Source organism: Oncorhynchus mykiss, chromosome 2 (genome assembly GCF_013265735.2).
Source record: "Oncorhynchus mykiss isolate Arlee chromosome 2, USDA_OmykA_1.1, whole genome shotgun sequence".
NCBI lineage: Eukaryota > Metazoa > Chordata > Actinopteri > Salmoniformes > Salmonidae > Oncorhynchus > Oncorhynchus mykiss.
The window spans coordinates 28,297,202-28,323,068 of record NC_048566.1 but is presented as its reverse complement, the minus strand read 5'-3'; the positions used below and the strand labels follow the sequence as shown (position 1 = coordinate 28,323,068).

The 25,867-nt window shown below is 44.1% G+C and overlaps 2 protein-coding genes across 9 annotated transcripts in view; one reads left to right on the top strand and one right to left on the bottom strand.

Annotated features, from left to right (window-relative positions):
• The window catches only part of LOC110485793 (zinc-binding protein A33), an 11,152-nt gene extending 6,128 nt beyond the window's left edge, over nt 1-5,024 (top strand). For all 5 annotated transcript variants that reach the window (XM_036944347.1, XM_036944346.1, XM_036944327.1 and 2 more), the window contains one exon: nt 1,725-5,024. In XM_036944347.1, coding sequence (XP_036800242.1) covers nt 1,725-2,293 — 569 coding nt within the window. In that variant the 3' untranslated portion in view covers nt 2,294-5,024. The remainder of the gene's footprint in view (nt 1-1,724) is intronic.
• On the bottom strand, nt 4,252-25,867 carry si:dkeyp-77h1.4 (netrin receptor DCC). 4 transcript variants are annotated; one of them, XM_036944316.1, is made up of 11 exons: nt 25,699-25,867; nt 18,684-18,749; nt 17,947-17,967; nt 17,558-17,836; nt 13,797-13,917; nt 13,329-13,504; nt 12,337-12,476; nt 11,935-12,082; nt 9,681-9,862; nt 9,494-9,583; nt 4,252-9,325 (listed from the first exon to the last, which is right to left on the bottom strand). In XM_036944316.1, the coding sequence occupies exons 2-11, from the start codon at nt 18,733-18,735 to the stop codon at nt 8,432-8,434; spliced, it is 2,103 nt and encodes a 700-aa protein (XP_036800211.1). In that variant the 5' UTR covers nt 18,736-18,749; nt 25,699-25,867; the 3' UTR covers nt 4,252-8,431. The 4 variants fall into 4 exon arrangements, with proteins under 4 accessions (XP_036800211.1, XP_036800203.1, XP_036800199.1 ...); XM_036944308.1 differs by lacking the exon at nt 25,699-25,867 and adding an exon at nt 25,474-25,598; XM_036944304.1 differs by lacking the exon at nt 25,699-25,867 and adding an exon at nt 19,303-19,361.

Genomic DNA, 25,867 nt, shown 5'->3' with positions numbered 1-25,867 from the left:
CCTACTTAAAGGGATCCACTTACACATATACAGTGCCTTGCGAAAGTATTCGGCCCCCTTGAACTTTGCTACATTTCAGGCTTCAAACATAAAGATATAAAACTGTATTTTTTTGTGAAGAATCAACAACAAGTGGGACACAATCATGAAGTGGAACGACATTTATTGGATATTTCAAACTTGTTTAACAAATCAAAAATTGAAAAATTGGGCGTGCAAAATTATTCAGCCCCTTTACTTTCAGTGCAGCAAACTCTCTCCAGAAGTTCAGTGAGGATCTCTGAATGATCCAATGTTGACCTAAATGACTAATGATGATAAATACAATCCACCTGTGTGTAATCAAGTCTCCGTATAAATGCATCTGCACTGTGATAGTCTCAGAGGTCCGTTAAAAGCGCAGAGAGCATCATGAAGAACAAGGAACACACCAGGCAGGTCCGAGATACTGTTGTGAAGAAGTTTAAAGCCGGATTTGGATACAAAAAGATTTCCCAAGCTTTAAACATCCCAAGGAGCACTGTGCAAGCGATAATATTGACATGGAAGGAGTATCAGACCACTGCAAATCTACCAAGACCTGGCCGTCCCTCTAAACTTTCAGCTCATACAAGGAGAAGACTGATCAGAGATGCAGCCAAGAGGCCCATGATCACTCTGGATGAACTGCAGAGATCTACAGCTGAGGTGGGAGACTCTGTTCATAGGACAACAATCAGTCGTATATTGCACAAATCTGGCCTTTATGGAAGAGTGGCAAGAAGAAAGCAATTTCTTAAAGATATCCATAAAAAGTGTCGTTTAAAGTATGCCACAAGCCACCTGTGAGACACACCAAACATGTGGAAGAAGGTGCTCTGGTCAGATGAAACCAAAATTGAAGTTTTTGGCAACAATGCAAAACGTTATGTTTGGCGTAAAAGCAACACAGCTCATCACCCTGAACACTCCATACCCACTGTCAAACATGGTGGTGGCAGCATCATGGTTTGGGCCTGCTTTTCTTCAGCAGGGACAGGGAAGATGGTTAAAATTGATGGGAAGATGGATGGAGCCAAATACAGGACCATTCTGGAAGAAAACCTGATGGAGTCTGCAAAAGACCTGAGACTGGGACGGAGATTTGTCTTCCAACAAGACAATGATCCAAAACATAAAGCAAAATCTACATTGGAATGGTTCAAAAATAAACATATCCAGGTGTTAGAATGGCCAAGTCAAAGTCCAGACCTGAATCCAATCGAGAATCTGTGGAAAGAACTGAAAACTGCTGTTCACAAATGCTCTCCATCCAACCTCACTGAGCTCGAGCTGTTTTGCAAGGAGGAATGGGAAAAAATGTCAGTCTCTCGATGTGCAAAACTGATAGAGACATACCCCAAGCGACTTACAGCTGTAATCGCAGCAAAAGGTGGCGCTACAAAGTATTAACTTAAGGGGGCTGAATAATTTTGCACGCCCAATTTTTCAGTTTTTGATTTGTTAAAAAAGTTTGAAATATCCAATAAATGTCGTTCCACTTCATGATTGTGTCCCACTTGTTGTTGATTCTTCACAAAAAAAAACAGTTTTATATCTTTATGTTTGAAGCCTGAAATGTGGCAAAAGGTCGCAAAGTTCAAGGGGGCCGAATACTTTCGCAAGGCACTGTACCATTAGACAATTCTAGATTACAACAATGCAACTCACCTGAGCCCCCCCCCCCCCCCCCCCCCCCCCCCCAGATATCACTGAAGTGACCTTTGACCCAGAGACAGCCCACCCCCTCCTCACACTCTCCCCCAGCTGCACTTCTGTGTGGTTCGAGGAGGACAAAGTTATCCCCAAGTCCTCGGAGGAGGAGCAGCCCCCCAACCCCCGCTGCTTCCACTACTACTACAGTGTCATGGGCCGAGAAGGTTTCATCACCGGACGCCATTACTGGGAGGTGGAGGTGGGCCGCAAGACAGCGTGGCGGCTGGGTGTGGCCAGGGAGGACGTCCACCGGGGGGAGATGGACTCCAGCGGGACCAGTAACGGTCTCTGGACCCTATCCCTGAAGGGAGGGGCCATCTTGGCCTGTACAGACCCCAAACCCACCAAGGTCCCGGTGTCCATCAGGCCCGTCCGGATCGGAGTGTTCTTAGACTGTGAGAAGGAGGAAGTAGCGTTCTATAACGCTGTTACCATGACGCCGCTGTACACATTCTCCATGGAAACGGTGTTCGTTCCGCTGATCCCCTTCTATAACCCATGTGACACGGACGATGGGAGGAACCTGGGTCCCCTAAACCTCTTCAGCCCCTCTATATGAGAGTACAAAGAACCAAGGTTGTACTGGAGTATATGTCGTTTGGGGATGAGGTAGAGTGATAGATAGAATTTGGAAATGGTTTGTTTTATACAGTGTGTGTTTCAGGTATAATTTCATAGCTGGATGGAAGCATGATGTAAATTGTATCTGTTAAAAATCCAATGAGTTTATGAGATGCATTTACATTTACCAGGGGAGGCTGGTGTAAGGAGCTATAGGAGGACGGGCTAATTGCAATGGAATGGAATCAATGGAAAGGAGTCAACAAGGTTTCCATATGTTTGATGTGTTTGATACTGTTCAATTTATTCCATTCCACCCAATACAATGACCCTGTCCTCCCACAAGCCTCCACTGACATGTACCTAACCAGCTCTATGGTATAGCACTATCAATTCATGTTTATGCCATTGCGTTCAGGTGTTTGCTTTGTGGTTTGAATATTGACATTTTATTTGCATTAAACATACAAATAAATAGATAAACACAAAACCTTGGTCTGTGCTTATAACATCAGAATGTGATATGTTTGTCATATTGTCACATAATAGGTTATGAATGTAGAAAAACCAGACTAACGTATCTAAAACAAGTGTCAGTATCCTAATGGGGGTAGATACCCAGGGGCTTCATGACTTAACACGAGGGGTTAACTGCACAATGATGTTACCGTTGGCCCATCTATAAATACTGTGGTCATGCATCCACAGCTGTGACACTGTCTGCAGTCCAAATGTCACCCTATTCCCTATATAGTGCACTACTTCTGACCAGGGCCCATGGGCTCTAGTAAAAAGTAGTGCACTATGTAGGGAATAAGGTGCCATTTGGGACGTATCTATTGTGGCATGGGTATGGGAGCAATGTAGAGGAGGGATGTGGGAGGAGGGGGGGGGGGGACACACAGGGTGACACTGGAGAGTGTGACACTGTGGGAGAACAACTATGTGTGACATTGAGTGAGATGACTGACGTGGAGGTGGGCCGCAAGACAGCGTGGCAGGTGGGTGTGGCCAGGGAGGACGTCCACAGGGGGGAGACTCCAACGGGACCAGTAACGGTCTCTGGACTACCCCTGAAGGGAGGGGCCATCTTGGCCTGTACACCGTTACATTTACAGAGACCAAGGCTTCCTCAGTGAGCGCGGCCATTAGTATGATATCTTACACTATGCACGGTGTGCCAGATAGACAGCTAGGAGAAAAGTGCTCCACGAAATGAGATCGTAAAATCTAAGTGCACACACGTTATGGCCTGCCTGCCTGCCTACCTGCCTGCCTGCCTGCCTGCCTACCTGCCTGCCTGCCTGTCCGAATAACATTATGACAAATTCAAAGCTTTGGAAAAGTACAGAATCAATGACAAGGAAAGGACACTAGATATTTTTCTCATTATCTTTTGTTTATTCTTCGTATATTTTTTTAGACATGAAATAAAGAAAATAACACCTTTCCTTTACAAAACGCCTGTGTGTCGTGTTGTGAAAAAAGGGAGGAGGGAGATCAACAGACTACAGAGCGCTACACACTCCATCACAGCCGAAGGAGTAAACAGACAGAATCAGAATCAGGGCAGAGAGAGATCACTCACATAGTGCAAGGAACGCCAATGAGAACACTGGAGTGAATTTGAGGGGGGTGTCTGTCCCAGCCAGGGAGGGAATTGAACCCACAACCTTCTGGTCCCAAGACCCAGACACTAACCAACCATTCCAAATAGAGTTGACTCACTAGGAGGTGGGTTTGTTACATTACCCCCTCTTTTGGGAAGCGCTATAATACAGTAGTGGTATAAAACATGTCAAATTCATCCACATGCACATCTCAGTTCCACTTCAGGAGGGCTAGGTCTCAAATACTGTTTGAGGCTTTGGCATCCATTTTGAATTCAACCTGCTGTTTACATACAAACAGTGCCACTGAATTCCCAAGTTGTACAACAGTTACTGTCTCACCAAGTTACACAATACACTTCAATATGTTATTCATCTCATGCTAATGCACATTCAAATAAACCCTGATAACCAAATACCAAGCAACTAGGTAATTTATCACTCTTCCAATCATGACTGAGTGTCGAAGTGCATTATATTAAACACTTCCTGTCCTGACTACAATATTCTGTATCTCCTGACTGTGTTGTGTCTCTATATACAGTACAGTAGACCTATAAGGTAGTCAGGTCTGCTCATAGTACTTTACCGCTGACCTACATCATATAAACCAAACGGTGCCTCTTGGAGTGTATTTATAGAATATAGGCTGACTAGCCATTGAATATTTGATTTCATATTTGAGGCACTAAATCAAAGATGAGAGTCATCTGGTGTAGAGCACCTCAGAGGTGCAGGTTTGTGTGATGTTAACCACATACTGAGTCTGGACAAACACAGATAGTTTTCTAAACAAATGTTAGATGATAAGCAGATCATTGAGGACAATCATTTCTAAGCATGGATATGTGACGTCGACATACAGCTGAAGTTGTGATTTTATTTTCTCATTGCACACACATAGGCTAGAGGCTTATACCTAGACACAGATACAAAATGATGTGTCATACGCACGCATGCACACAATACGGGCACGCACAACACACTCACTCAGGTACGATCACACACGCACACACACGCACACACATTAGGATGAAGATAACATTATGACTGATCAATCCTCCACACACACACACACACACACACACACACACACACACACACACACACACACACACACACACACACACACACACACACGTTAGGATGAAGATAACACTATGACTGATCAATCCTCCACACACACACACACACACACAAACACACACACACACACACACATTAGGATGAAGATAACAGTATGACTGATCAATCCTCCACACACACACACACAGACGGCTTTTATAAAAGCAGAAAAATATGAATAATAATAATACTGTCTTTGAGGAGATCATGTGGACATGCTGCAATAAACGTCTATCTTTAAAGTGACATAGATCATTCTGTATTTTTTAAATATATATATATATATAAGTTATGTAAGGGTGTTATACTGTGAATGTTATCATCATAGGGTTGAAATAGTACTAATAAAAGTTAATCCAATCAAAATATTTTAGAGATCTATTCGAAGATCTGTGATGCGGAAAAATATGCACTTATTCAGTTGTGTTTACCATTTTCAGTTGTTCAAGTTAGTATTTTATAAGTTAGTGAAGATTAGTGTGTGTGTGTACAGTATATTATATAATCAGCATGTAGGCTTTGCACAGGTGAGAAATTAGATTAGCTTTTTTATATCATCAAGTATAATACAACGGCCATTCTATACACTAAACACATTCAACCTTTGAGAGGAGACTTTTTAAACCTTACACATGCAATATTTACAATGCTGAACCTCGTCAGCAGCGTCATAAGGGAGTGTTTGTGTGTGTGTGTGTGTGTGTGTGCAGAAACAGCTAAACACTGCTTTTAGTATTGCCTAAATGGGTGTTACGGCTCCACACAACAGAGCTTGACGAGCAATGCGATCAAGATCGAGATTGAGATCGAGATTGAGATCGTGATCGAGATTGGGGCCAAATCTCTTCAGTGGTATAATTTTACATAATCATTGACCTTTTATCACTTACATCAGTTGATTGACAATATAGCAAAGAATTTAGGCACCTCAAACACTAAAGTATTCATACTGTATTCATCATGATTCATATACTGTACTAATCATAACATCTATATCACTATCTTACCATATGGCTTTTAACTTTCATTTTATTCTCATATTCATTTTAGCATTAAAAAACGTCTTAGAATTGTGGAAGTGTTTAGAAAGAGAAAGGCCATCGTTTGAAGTTGAAGATGGATGTACTTTCTATGTGTTCCAACAACTGATTGATGGGTTGGTTAATTTAACACAGCTCCTATTTGTGCTTCTCTTAAAAATCCTAAATGCTTTTAGATGTAGTCCACTGAACTCAATGTACCATTCATGGTGTCTGTCACGACGGTCAGTTAAAACACTGAGGTAGAGATGTCTTTTGTTAAGCAAAATGTATCTGCACACCTCCTCCTGTAACACATAGCGGCTACAGGAGTTTTAACCACCAGCAAAGTCTTATTGCACTGTAAATCTAGGCTAGAGCAACATAGCTTCAAGCAACTAAAGACAGATGGTGTCATGGCACAGTCCTGGAGATGGTGGTACAGTGAGTTAATAGTTGGTGAAGTTCTCGCAGGACCTTTTTAGGGCAGTCAGAGAGACCAATGGCAATAGGGTAGGCTATTAGAACACATCAACCAATGCCTTGACATCATATCCAGTGCTGTGGATGGATGCTAGTGGGTTAACCCTATTTGTGAAGTGTCTGTTTTAGGCTGGAGCAAACAACCAGAACTACATGTATACTGTACTGTGAGATCACCATACTAGGCATCAGAGCCGTGGAACACATCTACATTTGGCCTCCAGTATGTAGTTCATAGATGACTGTAATGCATGTAGATTGTGTGTAGGCAAGGAATAGTCTGACATGGGTCTGTTCTATTATCTCAGGGAAGACTATACTTTCATACTGTACTTTTATAAGTCATCATGGGGTATAAAGGCTGACCCATAAGCTATAAATGAGAAGTCAAGAGGGCAGGACCAACAGTAAAACTACATCTATCGGCCAGATGAAACCATGCCATAATAATGTACTTCACCACCTGCTGCAAGCAAGAGAGGAAGGAAAAGAGGGAGTACAGAAGGAAGGAAGGACAGAAGGAAGGACAGAAGGAAGGACAGAAGTGAACATAGAGGAGGGAGGATTCCTTTTTTAAATGTTAGGACTAAGCCAATGACATCACTCACCAGACCCCTCCTCTTATCCCTCTCCCACTCTCATAGTTGTAGTCAGCAGAATAACAATCAGCACTACATTTCCCAAGATTCACTGGGGATTGCTTAAAGTGCTGAGGTGTGTCGTTGGGGTCTTCAGGTCCTGGGGTGAGGTCAAGGATCAAAACAAGCTCTTTCTCTTCGATTAATCTGATTCTAGAAATCCACTGGGACAGTCAGAGTTGGCCAACACCTTATAACCAATACAGCCTCTCAAGTAGTTGGAAGCACAATCACATGAAACATCAATTTTAAACAAAAGTTAGACTTAGTTTAGCAGAAGGTATTGATGTTAGAGTTCAGCATTCAGGTATTAGTGTTGCTGGGATAATGCCATGCTCCTTTGTATCAGGATGTTTCACCATTCAAGCTTTCTAGATGTTTCTATAGGACGGCAGAGGACCAGCAGGAAAATTCCAGATTCCCGGATTCCCAGGTTTCAGGAAAACGTATAGAGAATGTCACAAGGAGAAGGAATCCAGTCCAGTTTGATAGAAAGGTGATTTAAATTCATCCAGTTTGACGAGAACGTTATGTCATAGTCACTTTTATAAGTCCTTGGGGGGGCTAAATCATGTCATTGGTTTCATCATATGAGATTTAAAAAAGGTCCGTTGCAAATTTACGAGCTGTTCGTGCTTTCGTTTTGGTCTGTTTTTTCATGCTGAGATTAGAGCAGGCATCATCAAAGGTTTTATCATTCCAAAAAAGGAGTAAGTGGTCATAGATGTAGTTGAATTAGATTGAGTCATGTTCACTTGCCATTCTAAAGTTCCTATATCTTTGTAAAAGGGTGTGGAACCATTCTGCACACCTGAAAATAAAACATATCTAAAGTAGCTAGGTTTAACATTTTACTTGTAAACTCTGCAACTGATTTTGTTGGCAGACCGGCAGTCATACTCTAGTTTACACACTAAAAAAGAGTATGCAGCATAGAAATGTAAAAAAAAAACAACAACAGCTAAAACGTCTGACAAAATGGACTCGCTTGCTTATATTTCCTATCTTGTGAAAAGTATCTGTGAATTGAAAAAAGTATCTCAAAGATAATGTTAGTGTTAGGTACAGGTGAGTTAGCTATCATAACAAACTACAGCATGTTTGAGCATTAGAAGTGTTAAATCTAAGTCCCAGCCTCGATAGTAGCAGTGATTTCTTCCTTATTTGGTAAGGGGGGTGTTCGATTGTCTGTCTACAGTGGTGGAGGAGAATAGGATAATGGATCTGTGGGGTTTCCCTTGGAGGAGTGCAGGGACTGTTCTCAGGTTGCGGTGGTGGCGTTGTTTTTCTCAGCTGTGGCGTCCATTTTGGCCTCAAGGGCTGGACTACTTGGGGCGGTCACCTCCACCTCAGGGGTTTTAGGCGGGGTTGCCTTGGCGACAGGACTTTCGATCAGACCCACTGGGGCCAGAGCAGTGTTAGGTTTGGATTCAGGTGCTGGTGGTTCGGGTGTGCCATTGGTGGTCGGAGCAGGTTCAGGGCTCAGCATTGGGGTTGGGGTCGGAGTCTGGATTGGTGTCACAGGCTTTTGGGATTCCGGGGTTGGTGTCACCGGCTTGGGGAGTTCGGGGGCTGGTGTCACCAGCTTGGCGAGTTCGGGGCTTGATGGTTGGGGTGCAGTTGGTTTGGAGACAGGGGTCAGGGGTGGGGTTGGCTTAGGGGACACCGGGCTTGGAGACACAGCAATAGGTGTTTTGGCTGGTTCAGGTGTTTTCAATTCAGGTGTTTTCGGATCAGGAGTTTTCAAATCAGGAGTTTTGGTTGGTTCAGGTGTTTTCAATTCAGGTATTTTCGGTTCAGGAGTTTTGGCTGGTTCAGGTGTTTTGGCAATGGGGCTTGGAGCCTGCTTGGAGACCGGGCTTGGGATTGGGCTGAGTTTGGTCTCAACGGGTTTGGTTATGGTCAACTTTGGTTCAGGAGCTGGTTCAGGGATTTTGTTGATTTTGGGAACCGGGCTAGGTTTGGTAACCGGGGGTGGGCTTGGCTTGGTTTCTGGGACGAAGGCAACACTCTCAGTCTCAGCCTCTGATTCTGGAATCTGGTCGGGGACGTCAGTGTCAGTGTCCAATGGGAGGCCAGTGGTGTTAAACTCCACCCCTGAGTCACTGGTCTCCAGATTACCACATGCCACCTCCTTGGATGACACCTCCAGACCCTGCAGTCAACACACAGAGGTCAGAGGGTCGAGGTCAGGGTGAAGACAGGAGAGAAGGTGAGGAAGAGCAAGGAGATATTAACAGCTATTTTGACAGTATTCCCCTTCCGTTGTTATCATTCATTCCCTCAACTCGACAGAAAGAACCACTGCTTCACTAATACTTACTTTAATGTCCACCTCAGTGCTCTGAGACTTCTCTGTGATGTCGATGGACTGGGCTATAGACTCCTCAAACTGAGTAATGTTCTTCACCACCTGGAAACCACACATACATGTTATGTCAAGTGCTGAGCATCATATAGGGAACAGGGTGCCATTTAAGACATCACCAGTGTCTCTGTCTGTGTGGTACCTGTCTGAAGGCATCTCCCTCGTCCTCCTTGCCTGCGTTTTGGGCAATCTTCTCGATGGCTCGGGCCTTGGCAGCCCTCTTCTTCTGCTTGACCAGGCAGGACAGCAGACACACCAACAGCAGGAGGACCAGGAAGCCCACCAGTGCTATGATTGCCACGTAGAGGGACGGCAGCTTGTAGGCTGGAGAGAGGGGAGGGGAAGGGATAGTAGGCAGAAGGGAGAAAGAGGGGAGGGAGAGAATATAGAGGGGGAGTGTGGTGAAGGGGAGATAGGGGAGAGACAGAGGAGGAGAGAGATACACAGAGAAGAGAGAGAGATAAAGGGAGAGAAGAGGGGGTGAGGAGGAGACAGGCGAGAGGAGAAAGAGGTAAAGGGAGGAAAGGAGAGATACAGTGCCTTGCGAAAGTATTCAGCCCCCTTGAACTTTGTGACATTTTGCCACATTTCAGGCTTCAAACATAAAGATATAAAACTGTATTTTTTTGTGAAGAATCAACAACAAGTGGGACACAATCATGAAGTGGAACGACATTTATTGGATATTTCAAACTTTTTTAACAAATCAAAAACTGAAGAATTGGGCGTGCAAAATTATTCAGCCCCTTTACTTTCAGTGCAGCAAACTCTCTCCAGAAGTTCAGTGAGGATCTCTGAATGATCCAATGTTGACCTAAATGACTAATGATGATAAATACAATCCACCTGTGTGTAATCAAGTCTCCGTATAAATGCACCTGCACTGTGATAGTCTCAGAGGTCCGTTAAAAGCGCAGAGAGCATCATGAAGAACAAGGAACACACCAGGCAGGTCCGAGATACTGTTGTGAAGAAGTTTAAAGCCGGATTTGGATACAAAAATATTTCCCAAGCTTTAAACATCCCAAGGAGCACTGTGCAAGCGATAATATTGAAATGGAAGGAGTATCAGACCACTGCAAATCTACCAAGACCTGGCCGTCCCTCTAAACTTTCAGCTCATACAAGGAGAAGACTGATCAGAGATGCAGCCAAGAGGCCCATGATCACTCTGGATGAACTGCAGAGATCTACAGCTGAGGTGGGAGACTCTGTCCATAGGACAACAATCAGTCGTATATTGCACAAATCTGCCCTTTATGGAAGAGTGGCAATAAGAAAGCCATTTCTTAAAGATATCCATAAAAAGTGTAGTTTAAAGTTTGCCACAAGCCACCTGGGAGACACACCAAACATGTGGAAGAAGGTGCTCTGGTCAGATGAAACCAAAATTGAACTTTTTGGCAACAATGCAAAACATTATGTTTGGCGTAAAAGCAACACAGCTGAACACACCATCCCCACTGTCAAACATGGTGGTGGCAGCATCATGGTTTGGGCCTGCTTTTCTTCAGCAGGGACAGGGAAGATGGTTCAAATTGATGGGAAGATGGATGGAGCCAAATACAGGACCATTCTGGAAGAAAACCTGATGCAGTCTGCAAAAGACCTGAGACTGGGATGGAGATTTGTCTTCCAACAAGACAATGATCCAAAACATAAAGCAAAATCTACAATGGAATGGTTCAAAAATAAACATATCCAGGTGTTAGAATTGCCAAGTCAAAGTCCAGACCTGAATCCAATCGAGAATCTGTGGAAAGAACTGAAAACTGCTGTTCACAAATGCTCTCCATCCAACCTCACTGAGCTCGAGCTGTTTTGCAAGGAGGAATGGGAAAAAATGTCAGTCTCTCGATGTGCAAAACTGATAGAGACATACCCCAAGCGACTTACAGCTGTAATCACAGCAAAAGGTGGCGCTACAAAGTATTAACTTAAGGGGGCTGAATAATTTTGCACGCCCAATTTTTCAGTTTTTGATTTGTTAAAAAAGTTTGAAATATCCAATAAACGTCGTTCCACTTCATGATTGTGTCCCACTTGTTGTTGATTCTTCACAAAAACATACAGTTTTATATCTTTATGTTTGAAGCCTGAAATGTGGCAAAAGGTTGCAAAGTTCAAGGGGGCCGAATACTTTCGCAAGGCACTGTAATGTTAATAAATTATGCCTTGGTATCAGTACATCATTGACATTCCAACCCCTGACCCTCCCATCTCCTCACCCTCCACCGCCTGATAGACGTAAGACACACGATTGGTTTCCAGTTGGTCGATGACCCTGAGCTGGCCAACTCCACCCATCCATCCCCCTCTCCATCTCCTTCATCCTCCCATCCCTCTCTCCTCCTCTCCTCTGTTCGCCTCTCCTCCCTTCATCCCCCTCTCCTCACCCTCCACTTCCAGGTAGACGTTGGACACAGGAAACCCCAGTATGTCCGTGACCTTGAACTGTCCGACGTCGCTGGCCTTGACCTGGTCCAGGATGACCACAGACGGTTCCAGAGAGATCCGCCCCACCAGATCCAGGTCTGCTGGCACCTAACATCAACCAAGAGCCATGGTCAGTTCAAAAGTTCAATCACTTTACTTCAACATTGTAAGACAACTTTTATTATTGGCAAATAAAAGTAAATCACTTGGATATAAATGTTTGGTGACACTTCACTTCAAGCCAACAGGTATAATGCATTATAAGACTTCTCATAAGCACATATAAGTGATAATGTATTATTACCACCCCACAGTGCGCTATAGGGAGTAGGATTAGGGTATTATTTGAGCCGTTCCAGTACCGTTAACTGTCCCCCGTCCAGGATCTGTCTGGTTTTTAAGTCGTAGTCAGGCGTGTAGAACAGACGCACCATGGAGGCATTCAGAATCAGGTTGATCTTCAGGGTGCCAGCGTACGGCAGCTTCACAAAGTTCTGGTGTTCTGGGAGACAGAGGGACAGAGAGAGAGACAGAGACAGAGGGAGAGAGAGACAGAGACAGAGGGAGAGACAGAGGGAGAGAGAGACAGAGACAGAGGGACAGAGAGAGAGACAGAGACAGAGACAGAGAGAGAGACAGAGGGAGAGAGAGACAGAGACAGAGAGAGAGAGACAGAGGGAGAGAGCGACAGAGACAGAGAGAGAGGGAGAGAGAGACAGAGACAGAGACAGAGAGAGACAGAGACAGAGAGAGACAGAGACAGAGGGAGAGAGAGGCAGAATGGGAGAGAGAGATAGAGAGAAGAGAAGAAGAGAGATAAAGATAGAGAGAGAAGAGAGGAAGAGAGAGACAAAAGAGAGGAATAAAAAGGCAGGAAGAGAAGAAGATCCAGAGGGAGGGGGGAAAAGCGAGAGGGGGCATTTGACAAACAAAACATTTTGGAACACAATACGCAAAATAGATAACTCACTTCAGAAAATCACATCCATTTAAAGCTGCAATTCTTAATGGTGAAACTGCCACGTCTGTTCGCAATATTACAACAAAGAAGAAGTTACTGAAAAAAAACAGTTTTTTCCCCTCTGACATTATTGCACGTGTGATAGAAGAGCAGAATATGTACTGCGAATGTTTTACCAGGTTGTGCAGCACTCCTCACCTCTGCTTCACCTAACAAAACAAATACAATAACAACAGCGCTGGGGAGGACCGTGGCACTGATCCCCTACTGCGGATTCCATCTTTAAACCCATTGATGACTAACATTACAGCAAACTTGCAGCAGGTTGGAAATAAACAGAGAAAAGGTCAAGGTTGGCCACAGAAGGTAGAGGGAGGATGAAAACAAATGTACCTTTGACATTTAGGCAGACCTTCCTCATGATCTTCAGGTTCGTGTCTCTGACGGTGTAGCTTCCCTCATCGGCGCCTGTCACGGCGTTGAGAGTGATCCGGTACTCGTTGACGCTCAGGCGCCCCTGGTACCCGTCTCTGGAGAGCCCTCCTCGGGTCATCAGCACCAGGGGCGGCCTGGAGGGTTAATGGAGAACCATGATAGAACTTGCTATCAAAACAGTCATGATATTGATCAGAATAACAGAATGATATAATGTAACGATAATTAACGATAATTATCATATTGATAATGTTATCGCGATAACCATGCTACTATCATGACAGCCACAATAGTATCACAATATCACGATTCCGTGATATTATCGCAATAACCACAACATCGTGATAATCAATGTTGATGGGAGACAGTAAATCCTCCTTTGCGGAAAGCAGAGAAGTTTACATTTTGACAGAGAAACAACTGTACCTGGAGGTCAGGTTGGCCTCCACAGCACTGGGCCTATACTCCAGGGTGATGGGAGCCTCCACCCCCACCAGCTGGATGTGGTAGTTCTCCCCATACTTAACGTTCTGCTCGTTGGAACAGTCTAAAAGACAGAGAAAGGGGTGGGAGAGGCAGGGACAGTTAGATACAGAGAGCAAGAGAAGGAAATGAAGGTATAAAAGGGGAGGACAAGAGATCAGGAAACAGAGAGAGAGAAACAGAAAGGGAAGACAAAAGAATGAGAGAGAACCATGTGAGGAAAACAGAAGAGAATGACAGAGAGGAGAAGAACAAGAGAGAGAAAAGGAGGATAAAGATAGAAGAAAAACAGCAGGGATGGACGGATGGGAGGGATGAACAGACGGATGGGGTGGTTAAATAGCTGCATAATTACTGCCTGGTGTATGCAACATGCTGTTTACAACACACACCTCCTCTCCACACACTGTTAACTCCATATGACGCTGTCAAGGCTCCACACAGCTAGCCAGCTCCACACAGCTAGCCAGCTCCACACAGCTAGCCAGCTCCACACAGCTAGCCAGCTCCACACAGTTAACTGCATCATTTGATATCAGACAACTGAATCAACTGATATAGCATTCTGATGCACGACTGCAAAGTCAATGACGTGGCATAAAACCATTAGTTGTTGCGTGCAGTGTGACTGCAATATAGACAGCCTGGAATGCCAATCCATGCAGATGTCATGACGTTGGCCTGGGGGTAGGCTTATGACAGTCATAAATACCTCTTCCCCCCTTTTTCCTCTCTCTACCCTACTGATGTAACATAGAGATTCTGGGAACATCAGAAGGTGGGGGGAAATGAAATATATTCTGGTAATCCGACCAATTGAACATATGCGATGGTACTAAATTAATATGATGTCAGTTCGTTGTCATCTGAGACATTCTCATCAATGATCAGATGACATAAACTCTACAGTGGAAAGTCTACACATCAGAGTTATCAGATTCACATGGAATTGTTGTTCAATTTAAATGTTTGAATATGAAATTATTCTACTCTGGATGGGATGAAATGTGATTTTAGCATCTAAAATGTGAGATTTGGGTTTTCATAAGGTCGGGCTCTGCTCAATCAGCCTCTGTGAAGGGACATGGGCTATAAAACTTTTTAAACACGCCTTTTCTCCCTCCTATATAAAGCCTTGACGACAATATAACCTCCTGTTCCGAGGATGTGAGGACGACGGTCCAATGGGTCAGATAATAACTACAGAACGAAGCCAACATCAGCGTGAGCTTTGGTTGCGAATGGTATGAACTTTGAACTCTTATTCACTACAGAAGTGATACCTCCTAGCCGTTGAGTTAGCAACAGCAGCTGCAAATGCAGGTTAGGAAGGAACAGACAGAGTATTAGAGTATCTACCACACAACGACGTTACTACAACGTATCCAATTTACCAGCAGAGACATTCTTCAAAGGACAAAGGACTCGGTTGGGCAACACGGCCTTCCATCTACCACCAACCTACCGAAGCGCAGCTCAGAGTAAATATTTATTGCATTTTCCTTTTACAAATGGGCGGTCATTTAGAATGCATAAGATACTGTATTTACGATAGCACAGCTTCGCCCTTTGTTCCTCAGTCTTCCCGCTCTTTCACTCAAACCCAGACCCTTTCTTTTGTGTAACCAGCTGTCATATCTGTTCCGCCCGCCAGGGACGTTTTCCTTTATGACGTCATTTGTAATCAAGTTATTAATTAATTATGTGTATGTGTAATTCTGTGTGATTAGTTAGGTATTTAGTAAATAAATAATTAAACCCAATTTTGTATTGCTGATTCAACTTGTTAGCCAGGGTTTGTGCAGATAACCAATAATTTACAACTTTCAGATGAGACTGAATTAAGATGACGATTAATATTGACTGCTATTGATGTAAAATATTACTAGGTCTTTAAGAGTTTATTCAGAAGATAACAGCTCTATAAATATTATTTCATGGTGCCCCGACTCTCTAGTTAATTACATTTACATGATTAGCTCAATCAGGTAATATTAATTATGGAGAAATTATTTTATAGAATAGAATGTCATATCACTTAATCCGGCACAGCCAAAGACACGACACAGAGCAAAGCTCAGTCTTCTCAGCATCACCGAGTTATCATTCCTCTCTGACTGTGTGTATCTGTGTCCCCTCATTTAAGAACAAATCCTTATTTACAATGACGGCTTACCCCGGCCAAACCCGGACGACGCTGGGCCGCCCTATGGGGCTTCAAATCACGGCCGGATGTGATGCAGCCTGGATTCAAACCAGGGACTGCTGTGACGACTCTTGCACTGAGATCCAGTGCCTTAGACCGCAACGCCACTTGGGAGCCCCTATATGGCATTGGTCAAAAGTTGTGCACTGTATAGAGATTAGGGTGCCATTTGGGACACAAACTGGGTCTTCCTCATCCCATTACAGTCAGATACTTAGTGCTGTTCAGAATATTGCTGCTGCGCTAGCCAATAGGGATGTACTACACTAATACAGCAGTGCTCATGTGTAGCTGTAAAAGGCTTGGCCTGTTGACCGAACTGACAACATGATTAAATCACGAAATGAGCGGAAACAAGCTGTGTCTAGACTGAGACAGACAGATGATTTGAAGCGCACACAGCCACGGTAGCAGGGCAGCATGTTTGAGAGAGAACACCAGTATCAATTTAGTCCTAACGATTTAGACTGAGCCAATACTCCAAAACTCAATGTAAAAAGCACAGTATGTCTGCATCCCAAATGGCACTAAATTACCTATTTAGTACTTTTAACCAGAGCCCATGGGGGTGCACACTATGGTGTCTGACGATGAAGGTCTTCCAACCGTCCAACCCTCCTCCCAGAGAGCATCTTTCCTACTTCCAACCCTCCTCCCAGAGAGCATCTTTCCTACTTCCAACCCTCCTCCCAGAGAGCATCTTTCCTACTTCCAACCCTCCTCCCAGAGAGCATCTTTCCTACTTCCAACCCTCCTCCCAGAGAGCATCTTTCCTACTTCCAACCCTCCTCCCAGAGAGCATCTTTCCTACTTCCAACCCTCCTCCCAGAGAGCAACCTTCGTACTTCCAACCTTCCTACCAGAGAGCAACTTTCCTTCTTCCAACCTTCCTACCAGAGAGAAACTTTCCTAGTTCCAACCTTCCTCCCAGAGAGCAACGTTCCTACTTTCCAACCTTCCTCCCGGAGAGCAACTTTCCTTCTTCCAACCCCCCTCCCAGAGACAACTTTCCTTCTTCCAACCCCCTCCCAGAGACAACTTTCCTTCTTCCAACCCCCCTCCCAGAGACAACTTTCCTTCTTCCAACCCCCCTCCCAGAGACAACTTTCCTTCTTCCAACCCCCTCCCAGAGACAACTTTCCTTCTTCCAACCTTCCTCCCAGAGAGCAACTTTCCTTCTTCCAACCCCCCTCCCAGAGACAACTTTCCTTCTTCCAACCTTCCTCCCAGAGACAACTTTCCTTCTTCCAACCCACCTCCCAGAGACAACTTTCCTTCTTCCAACCTTCCTCCCAGAGACAACTTTCCTTCTTCCAACCCCCCTCCCAGAGACAACTTTCCTTCTTCCAACCTTCCTCCCAGAGACAACTTTCCTTCTTCCAACCCCCCTCCCAGAGACAAATTTCCTTCTTCCAACCTTCCTCCCAGAGACAACTTTCCTTCTTCCAACCCCCCTCCCAGAGACAACCTTCCTTCTTCCAACACTCGGACCCCATACCTCTGACGATGAGTGTGATGCGTCGGACCTCTTCCGGCTGTTCGTTGTTCTTCACCGAGTACGTCCCCTCGTCCCCCTCGCCCACGTTCGCTAAGATCAGGTGACTGAGCTGACTGTTGAGCTTGGCACGGTTACCGACCACGGACCCACCCCGCATCAGGACCACCTCAACCCCCGCCTTGGCATTACTGGGCTGGAACAAAACCTCTGCAGCCAGGGAGGGCAGCTGCAGATGGAAGTCCTCCCCAAAGAACATGGTCTTCTGGGAGTCTTCTTTACCTGGGAGGTGGTGGGAGGGTATGTTTAACATTTCCACAGAAATGCATCACAAAACTTAGTACTATATCATAACTAATGATGCATTGATAACAGATGGCAGGGATGCTTACCTTTCAAAGGGGCCGACAGAGCTACAGACAAAGAGAAAAGAGGTTGGTGATATTTCATATTTATGCATAGAAATGTAATTCATCAAATATGTTAGATATATGACCGATAAATATACACATACACACTACTCTGGAGACACACACTGAACTGGACACACACACACTACTCTGGACACACACACACTTATCTGGACACACACACACTTATCTGGACACACACACTACTCTGGACACACACACACTTATCTGGACACACACACTAATCTGGACACACACACACACTGATCTGGACACACACACACTGATCTGGACACACACACTGTTCTGGACACACACTACTCTGGACACACACACTGTTCTGGACACACACACACTGATCTGGACAAACACACTACTCTGGACACACACACTACTCTGGACACACATACACTACTCTGGACACACACTACTCTGGACACACACACACTACTCTGGAAACACACACTACTCTGGAAACAAACACTACTCTGGACACACACACTACTCTGGAAACACACACTACTCTGGACACACATACACTACTCTGGACACACACTACTCTGGACACACACACACTACTCTGGAAACACACACTACTCTGGAAACACACACTACTCTGGACACACACACTACTCTGGAAACACACACTACTCTGGACACACACACTACTCTGGACACACAAACTGTTCTGGACACACAGTACTCTGGACACGACGTACCTGAGCAGAGCAGCAAGCTCAGCACCACCACACTGACTGTCTTCATCTTCATCAGATCTCCTGGCTCTGGAAAGGAGAGATGAAGGGAAGATAAAGGAAAGATAGAGTACAAACAAAAATGGTGTTTGATAAGTGGCACATTTGAAGAGAATGCCACTCCATCTCTCTCTCTCTCTGTCACCTCTACATCCTCTTCTCCTCCCTCAGTTGTCCTTTCTGTTTCTCCATCTGATTGTGTTTGTCTGGGTGTAGGTGAGGGAGGTGCTCCCTTAGCTAATTCATAGATAATGATAGAATGTTGTGGTGGTGACATCATCTCATGGTGACATCATTGCATGAAGTGGAGCCAAGAGGATGTCCTTTGGATCACTTAGCTTGTCTGACTTCACCAGAGGAGTGAATGCAGTGTGTGTGTGCGTGTGCGTGCGTGCGTGTGTGCGTGTGTGTGTGTGTGTTCCTCTGATATCTTTGAAAAAATACATATTTTCCCCCTTCCATCATGAACACAATCCACCAAACCAGTAAATGGTTCCCAATTCAATTATTGATTTACACTACCAAGCTGCAAGCAAGTGGGGCTTTAAGATTGAAATATACATGAAGTTATTGCAACAACAACCTATTCTTGTAACGGTCATCGTCTGATGAGGAAGAATCGGACCAAAGCGCAGCAATTGTTCATGATTTTATTAAACTGAACACTAGAACAAAATAACAACGTGACTAAACGAAACCGAAACAGTCCTGTCAGGTGCAGAACACTAAACAGAAAACCACTACCCACAAAACACAGGTGGGAAAAAGCTGCCTAAGTATGATTCTCAATCAGGGACAACGATAGACAGCTGCCTCTGATTGAGAACCACACCCGGCCAAACACAAAGAAATAGAAAACATAGAAATAAAGAAACTAGAATGCCCACCCTAGTCACACCCTGGCCTAACCAAAATAGAGAATAAAAGCCTCTCTATGGCCAGGGCGTGACAATTCTTTTTCATAATCCCTACCCTTTAAAGGCACATTGGAGCTTGTTTGAGTTATTAAACTAGGGGTCTATTCATTAGTGCTCACCGTAGCAAAATGTTTCGCAACAAAAAAGTTTTGCAAAGAAAAGGAGTGTTTCTTATTGGACAAGTTCAGGTTATTCCTACCCGTTTTGGCCTGTTTGAGTCTGTTTGGTTCCTGGATAATCCACCCAAGGATGCCATAGGCTCCCAATGGATCCCAGACAGGGATTGGTATATTGATTAGGTGTCAGTGAACATGCCTGAATTAAAACAGCCTTCGAATAATGAATGGTAATTGGGACTGGGGGGGGGGGGGGGGGATCTGGGTAATTGCTTGGCTGGGTTTCAAACAGAGATCCACCCTTTCCTTCCTCAGGACCTTGAGATGAGGGAAATGTGTTTGTGTATTTGTCTGTGTGCTCGCATGCGTGTGTGTGTGTGTGTGTGTGTGTGTGTGTGTGTGTGTCTCGAAATGTGCTGAGTCTGGGAAAATTCTGATGAATTGGAGCATTGAGAGCGTTATGATGATCTGAGCAGCCTCTGGGTGAGGTGTGACTACAGATGAGAGACATCAAGGGAAGAACTAGTCAGGGCTTTTCTGTCCTGTCCTCTTCATTCATACCGACTAGAGGGTTTGACAGACAAGGGAATTTAAAACCTGAATATATAGATGATCTTAATTTCAGCCAGTTTTCTACAGCTGGAAAATAATCCTGCAGCAACATGAAATGTGAATTATTTTGTGGATTAAAATGAATGGACATTTTTGTAGGGATTGATACATTTTTCGAAAGTGAAAATCAAGTCTGAAATTTCAAAGTGGAAATTACAAACTTCAGAATCCCTTTTAAACCTCAAATACACAACACATTTTAAATGTCCTGCATAGAAGGCAAGTTATCATGCAACAGGGTGATCAAATGAAGATCCTACATCTGTAGTGGTAGATTTACCTAGTTCCCCTGAGTGCAGGCCTGTAGCTGTATTTATTCACAGACCTGCGTTCAGGACGTAAGTTTTGCAGTGCTTTGCAACACAGCTGCTCTTTCCACTCTGTAGGGCATGCCGTTGAGGTGCTGAGATTAAGCAGCAAAGCGTTCACCCTCCCAGCAACCATTCTGCCACAGGATGCTTAATCAGGAGTGCAAACACTGTAAGACACTGCGATCCTGAATGCTAGAGATGAAAGGAGATAGCAGGCCTGAACTGTTGGTTGTGTGTGCGTGTGTGTGTGTGTGTGTGTGTGTGTGTGTGTGTGTGTGTGTGTGTGTGTGCATGTGTGTAAAAGAGAGAGAGAGAGAGAGCGAGAGAGAGAGAGAGAGAGAGAGAGAGAGAGAGAGAGAGAGAGAGAGAGAGAGAGAGAGAGAATGTGTGTACAAAGCAGGAAGCATTAAGCCATCTGCAGAGACCTGATCTGTTGGCAGGGGCAGAAAACCTGCTGCTCTCATTTGTTAATGAGGACAATTAGCATGTGATAATGTCATAATTCCACAACCACCATCTATCTCTCTCTGCTACAAAACACTCTTATCCAATCTTCTCCTCTCTCTGTTTCTCTCTCTCTCTCCCAGCCTCTTACACCCTGCACTGGGCAGAGAGCCGAGCCACTATCATAGCCTGAAAGCACAGTCATTTGATTACATCTGAACCAAAAGACAGGACACAGCGGAGCCCCAGAGGAGAGGGTCCCTCAGACAACACCAGCAACAACCACACATCAGTTGTGACCCCTTGGTACAGCCATGTTCTGTCTGTATAGGTTGATTCTGCGTTGGGAACACGTTGGGAACGTTGGGAACACCTTGCTGTGTTCTTATTACTGAAGAATTACATGGTAATAAGAACATGTATTTTCTTAAAACTAAATTGTTGGTTAAGGGCTTGTAAGTAAATATGTCACTGTAAGGTGTTGTATTTAGCATTTCACTGTTGTATTTGGTGCATGTGACAAATCAAATTGGATTTGATGTTATATCATAATGTGTGAACACAGGCGTGTGAAAGATGTTCATATCTTTGTGTTACTACAGCACATAAGGGGAATTATCTGCACTGTTGTTTTTAGAGGACCTGTGAAGCAGATAATCCAAGATCTTCTACTCCATTTAAGGAGGAAAAAAAAAATTTCGAATAGTTTGGGGCCAGAAACCTTACAAAAAAAAAAAAAAAAATCACACGTGAAAGGAACGTGATAAAACACGTGGTTTATGGACACGTGTGAACACAGGTATAAAGGAATCACGGGAAAGGTGTCACATGTAAAATAAAAACATTCACATGAGTCAAACATGTAGTTTTCAAACACCTGTGACATTTCACATACATTTTTTACATGTTGACTAATCAAAACGCAGACATGCGAGTCAGACGTGGTTTTAGGACAAATTTGACATGTTTTTCTGTAAAGGAAACAACACCCTGGTGCTCGCCTCACTGGGTTTACTGTGACACACACACACACACACACACACACACACACACACACACACACACACACACACACACACACACACACACACACACACACACACACACACACACACACACACACACACACACACACACACACACAAAAACATGCCTCCTCTCCTTTGGGCTTTTAACCATGGGCTGCCGGACTGGACCATCTGCTATCCTTCACTCCCTCCCTCTTTTCCTCCCTTCCTCTTTCTGTATCTCTCTCTCTTTCTGTCACCTATTCACATAGACTGCTCTATCTGTCACTCTTTCTTCCTTCCTCAGTCCCTCTCTATCTGTCATGTATTTAAATCTATTTTTACAGCCACTCTCTTTATTTTATTTTCCTGCCTCCCTCTTTCTCTCTGTTTCTTCCCACATCTCTTATCCTCTTTCCTTCCCTGCATCATCTTCTCATCCATCTTCCAATTTGTCCCTTTCTCTCTTTTTTTCTGTCTGACTCAGCTGTTACTTTCTCTCCTCTCCTGCTTTCTGTCCTTCTATCTTTTCTCATTCTATTTCCTGTTCTGCCTCATGCCACTCTCACTATCCCTCTCTTCTCTCTTTATTTCCCATTCTATTTCCTGTTCTGCCTCATGCCACTCTCTCTATCCCTCTCTTCTCTCTCTTTATTTCCCATTCTATTTCTGATATGCCTCCTCTGTCCTTCCCTCTCTTTCTACTTTTCTCCCCTTCTCTCCCTCCCTCTCTTTCTCTTCCTCTCTCTCTCTCTTTCTCCTCTCATGCCCCCTTTCACCCTCTCCTCCTTCTTATCTTATATAATCTCAGCTCCAGCAGCATCCCACTCTGAACTCAAAGACTGTGTCTGTCTTCATCTGCGATGTGGGATTTCTCCCAAATGGCACCCTATTCACTATGTAGTCCACTACTTTTGACCAGGGTCCATACAGCTCTGATCAAAAGTAGGGCACCATATAGGAAATAGGGTGCCATTTGGGACGCAAACTCTGAGTCTCTGGTCACTGAGAAGGGAAAGAGGAGGAGGTATAGACAGGCCTTTGTTGAGCTCCTTTAAAGAGGCGGAAAAGCCTTCAATGACTGCAGATGCATGAACCCCACAAAGATGTCTCTGTCTGTCCTTCATTCCTTCACATCCTTTCCTTCATTCTCCTTGGCTTACATAACCCCAGCGGTCGGTGAATCTATCCCCTAATACTTCTGTCACTGTAGTGAAGGCTAAGTATCCAGTGCAAGGAAATGCACACCACAAACACACACACATTAGATACAATACAACACACACACTTGTCCATAAATCCCGTAGGCACAAACACACATGACCAATATTCACTTCCTCTCTCCCTCTTTCCCTTCTCTCCTCCCTCATCAGAAAATACAATGTTAAATCATGAAGTGTCAGAAAAGCAAAAGGTATCACTGCACCAACAGAACAGTACACAGGCTGAATGTTTACTTTAGGTGGTTTACTGGAGGTCATGGGTTTCTGGTTAGTTAAAATGACAATGGGTGCATCTCAATAGTCCTAAATTCCCCTCCTTGTTTCCTTTCCTTCATCTGCTCTGATGAGTGTAAAACTACTTGATAGGTGAAAGCAGATTCCCAAAAATACCCATCAACCATATTGCTTTTATCCATCATGCGGCAAGGAGACAGAGTAAAGAAAGGAGGCAAGGGGAAGAAGCCACTTTAGACTGTAGAGATGCAGCCCTGGGCTGCCTGCCTGGAAGTGTTGTGTAAATCAAAATGGATGATGGATGAGGTCTCATACCACACAGACATAGACTGACACTTCATTTATCCACCGCCTTCCCTTCTTTAATAAGTACTCTACAAAATATTATCTCTATCTCTCTCTCTGTCTAGGTCCATGTCTCTATCTCACTCTATTTCTCTTTCTCCCCCTCTCTCTGTGTAGTTCTCTCTATCTCTCTTTCTCGCAATCGCTCTGTCTTTCTCTCTCTCTCTCTCTGTATTTCTCTATCTCTCAGCCCCCCTCTCAGTTTCTCTCTCCGTCAGTCTCTCTCTCTCTTATATATGAAAGGAGTGGACAGGTTTCCACCATATTGCATTCACCTGTCAGATCTTGTCAGATCAGAGGTCATATGAGGGGGTGCTACAGTAAATGTCCTTATCCTCAACTCATCATTGTCTTTCAAGTAAGGACATAGAAAGACAACTCACAGATGAGATGTAGCTTCATCATTTCCTAATTGTGACAGTTGAAAATAGGCCATTACAGGCACTAGCAATACATCAATCAGCATCACTTCCAGTTTACAGTCTTTCAATAAAAATATATACCTGCCAAATTAGAAAAAACAAATAGGTGTGTAAGGTGTTTCTATCTGAACCAGAACATATTAAAAGAACGGCCAACCAACAGTAACAAGACATGGGAATATTCCCACATCTTTTAATTAAAGCCTCTTTGTACAAGACAAACACGTGTTCATAAAATCCCAACAGATAAACCTCAGAGGATAAAAAGGCTTGAATAGCAGTGAGATACAGGCCAAGGCCATCCCTTAACAGCGATCGGGTGATGACTGATGACCAGCAGCGCACACTGTACTGTACTATACTGCCATGAACCTGAACTGTTGGCAAATGTAACATGCAAGCAGCGCAGACTCAGGCCACCATATGTCATCAACATATAAGCGGCGGGGGCTACACTGCACAGCACCGGAGTCAGCAGCGCGCCGGTACAGGCTGCAGGAGCACATCGTTCCATTTGTAATGGATGGATGCTTTAAAAATAAAGGATTCAGTATAGGCTAAACCATTTAATAATAAAAAAATAGTCCTTCATATTAAGATATACTGATTAGAGACAGGATCCGTAGACCACTCATTTACATTGATTAGATGTGGATTATGCATGAATAATCTTCCAGTGCCAAACTGAGTCATACAATTCATCTCGACATGAATTAACAGGTACTGCGAATTAAGGCGACATGTTGCATTCCATGATGGGAATATTCTCGGATATTTCAAATAACATAGCCTATTGCATATCCCTGTTAGGCTACACTGTTTCAGAGATGTTTTCTTATCATAGGCTATGGCTCAAATTCTGAAGCAATGTTTTACATTAATTAGGCTATAGGCCTAATCTAAATGGTCATAAATAGGGACAGGCATTGGACCGGCACGAGCCTATCCAACCTGTGTAGCCCAATGATTGCACACCTGGTGTGGCATTCTGTAGAGCAGACTGGGAAATTAGCATGGTAATGCATTATTGAATGCGTGTCCCATCATACCACCATCCCGATGAAGCGCAGTCTGCTTAATCGTTCCTCCCAATAAACGTGAAACCCCTTCACAATTGTCTCACCTTTCATCTTCTCCGGAACAAGCACGCCCTGTTTTCATCAAATAAAGCTCTTATCGGATAATAATCGTCTATAACCTAACATCTCAATATGCAGGAAAGCCAACAGACACCCTCACGAGCATTTCACCAAAAACTGCAGAATTTAACCCGTCACGCACCAGGCAGCGAATTTATTTAAAGAATCTCATCACACGTAAGAAATAATTATCCCCTTAGCTCACTCACCTTTAAATTCACACTATTTCCTTCGTATTGACTGAGTAGGCAACGTTATAACGGGATTGCAGGAGGAGAAATATGTTGCCTAACCTATTGATGCATGTATTTCTCTCCCTTCTTGGCGTCACCCTCCCTCTCAACCTCGCCCCCCAAGAGCAGCACTTGACGACTGGGG

Coding starts and splice junctions, on each gene's coding strand:
- si:dkeyp-77h1.4 (XM_036944304.1), bottom strand. Junction 13,505..13,796: donor GAGGCCAACCTGACCTCCAG/GTACAGTTGTTT, acceptor TTAACCCTCCAG/GCCGCCCCTGGTGCTGATGA. Junction 9,863..11,934: donor CGTCTACCTGGAAGTGGAGG/GTGAGGAGAGGG, acceptor CCCTCTCTCCAG/CCTACAAGCTGCCGTCCCTC.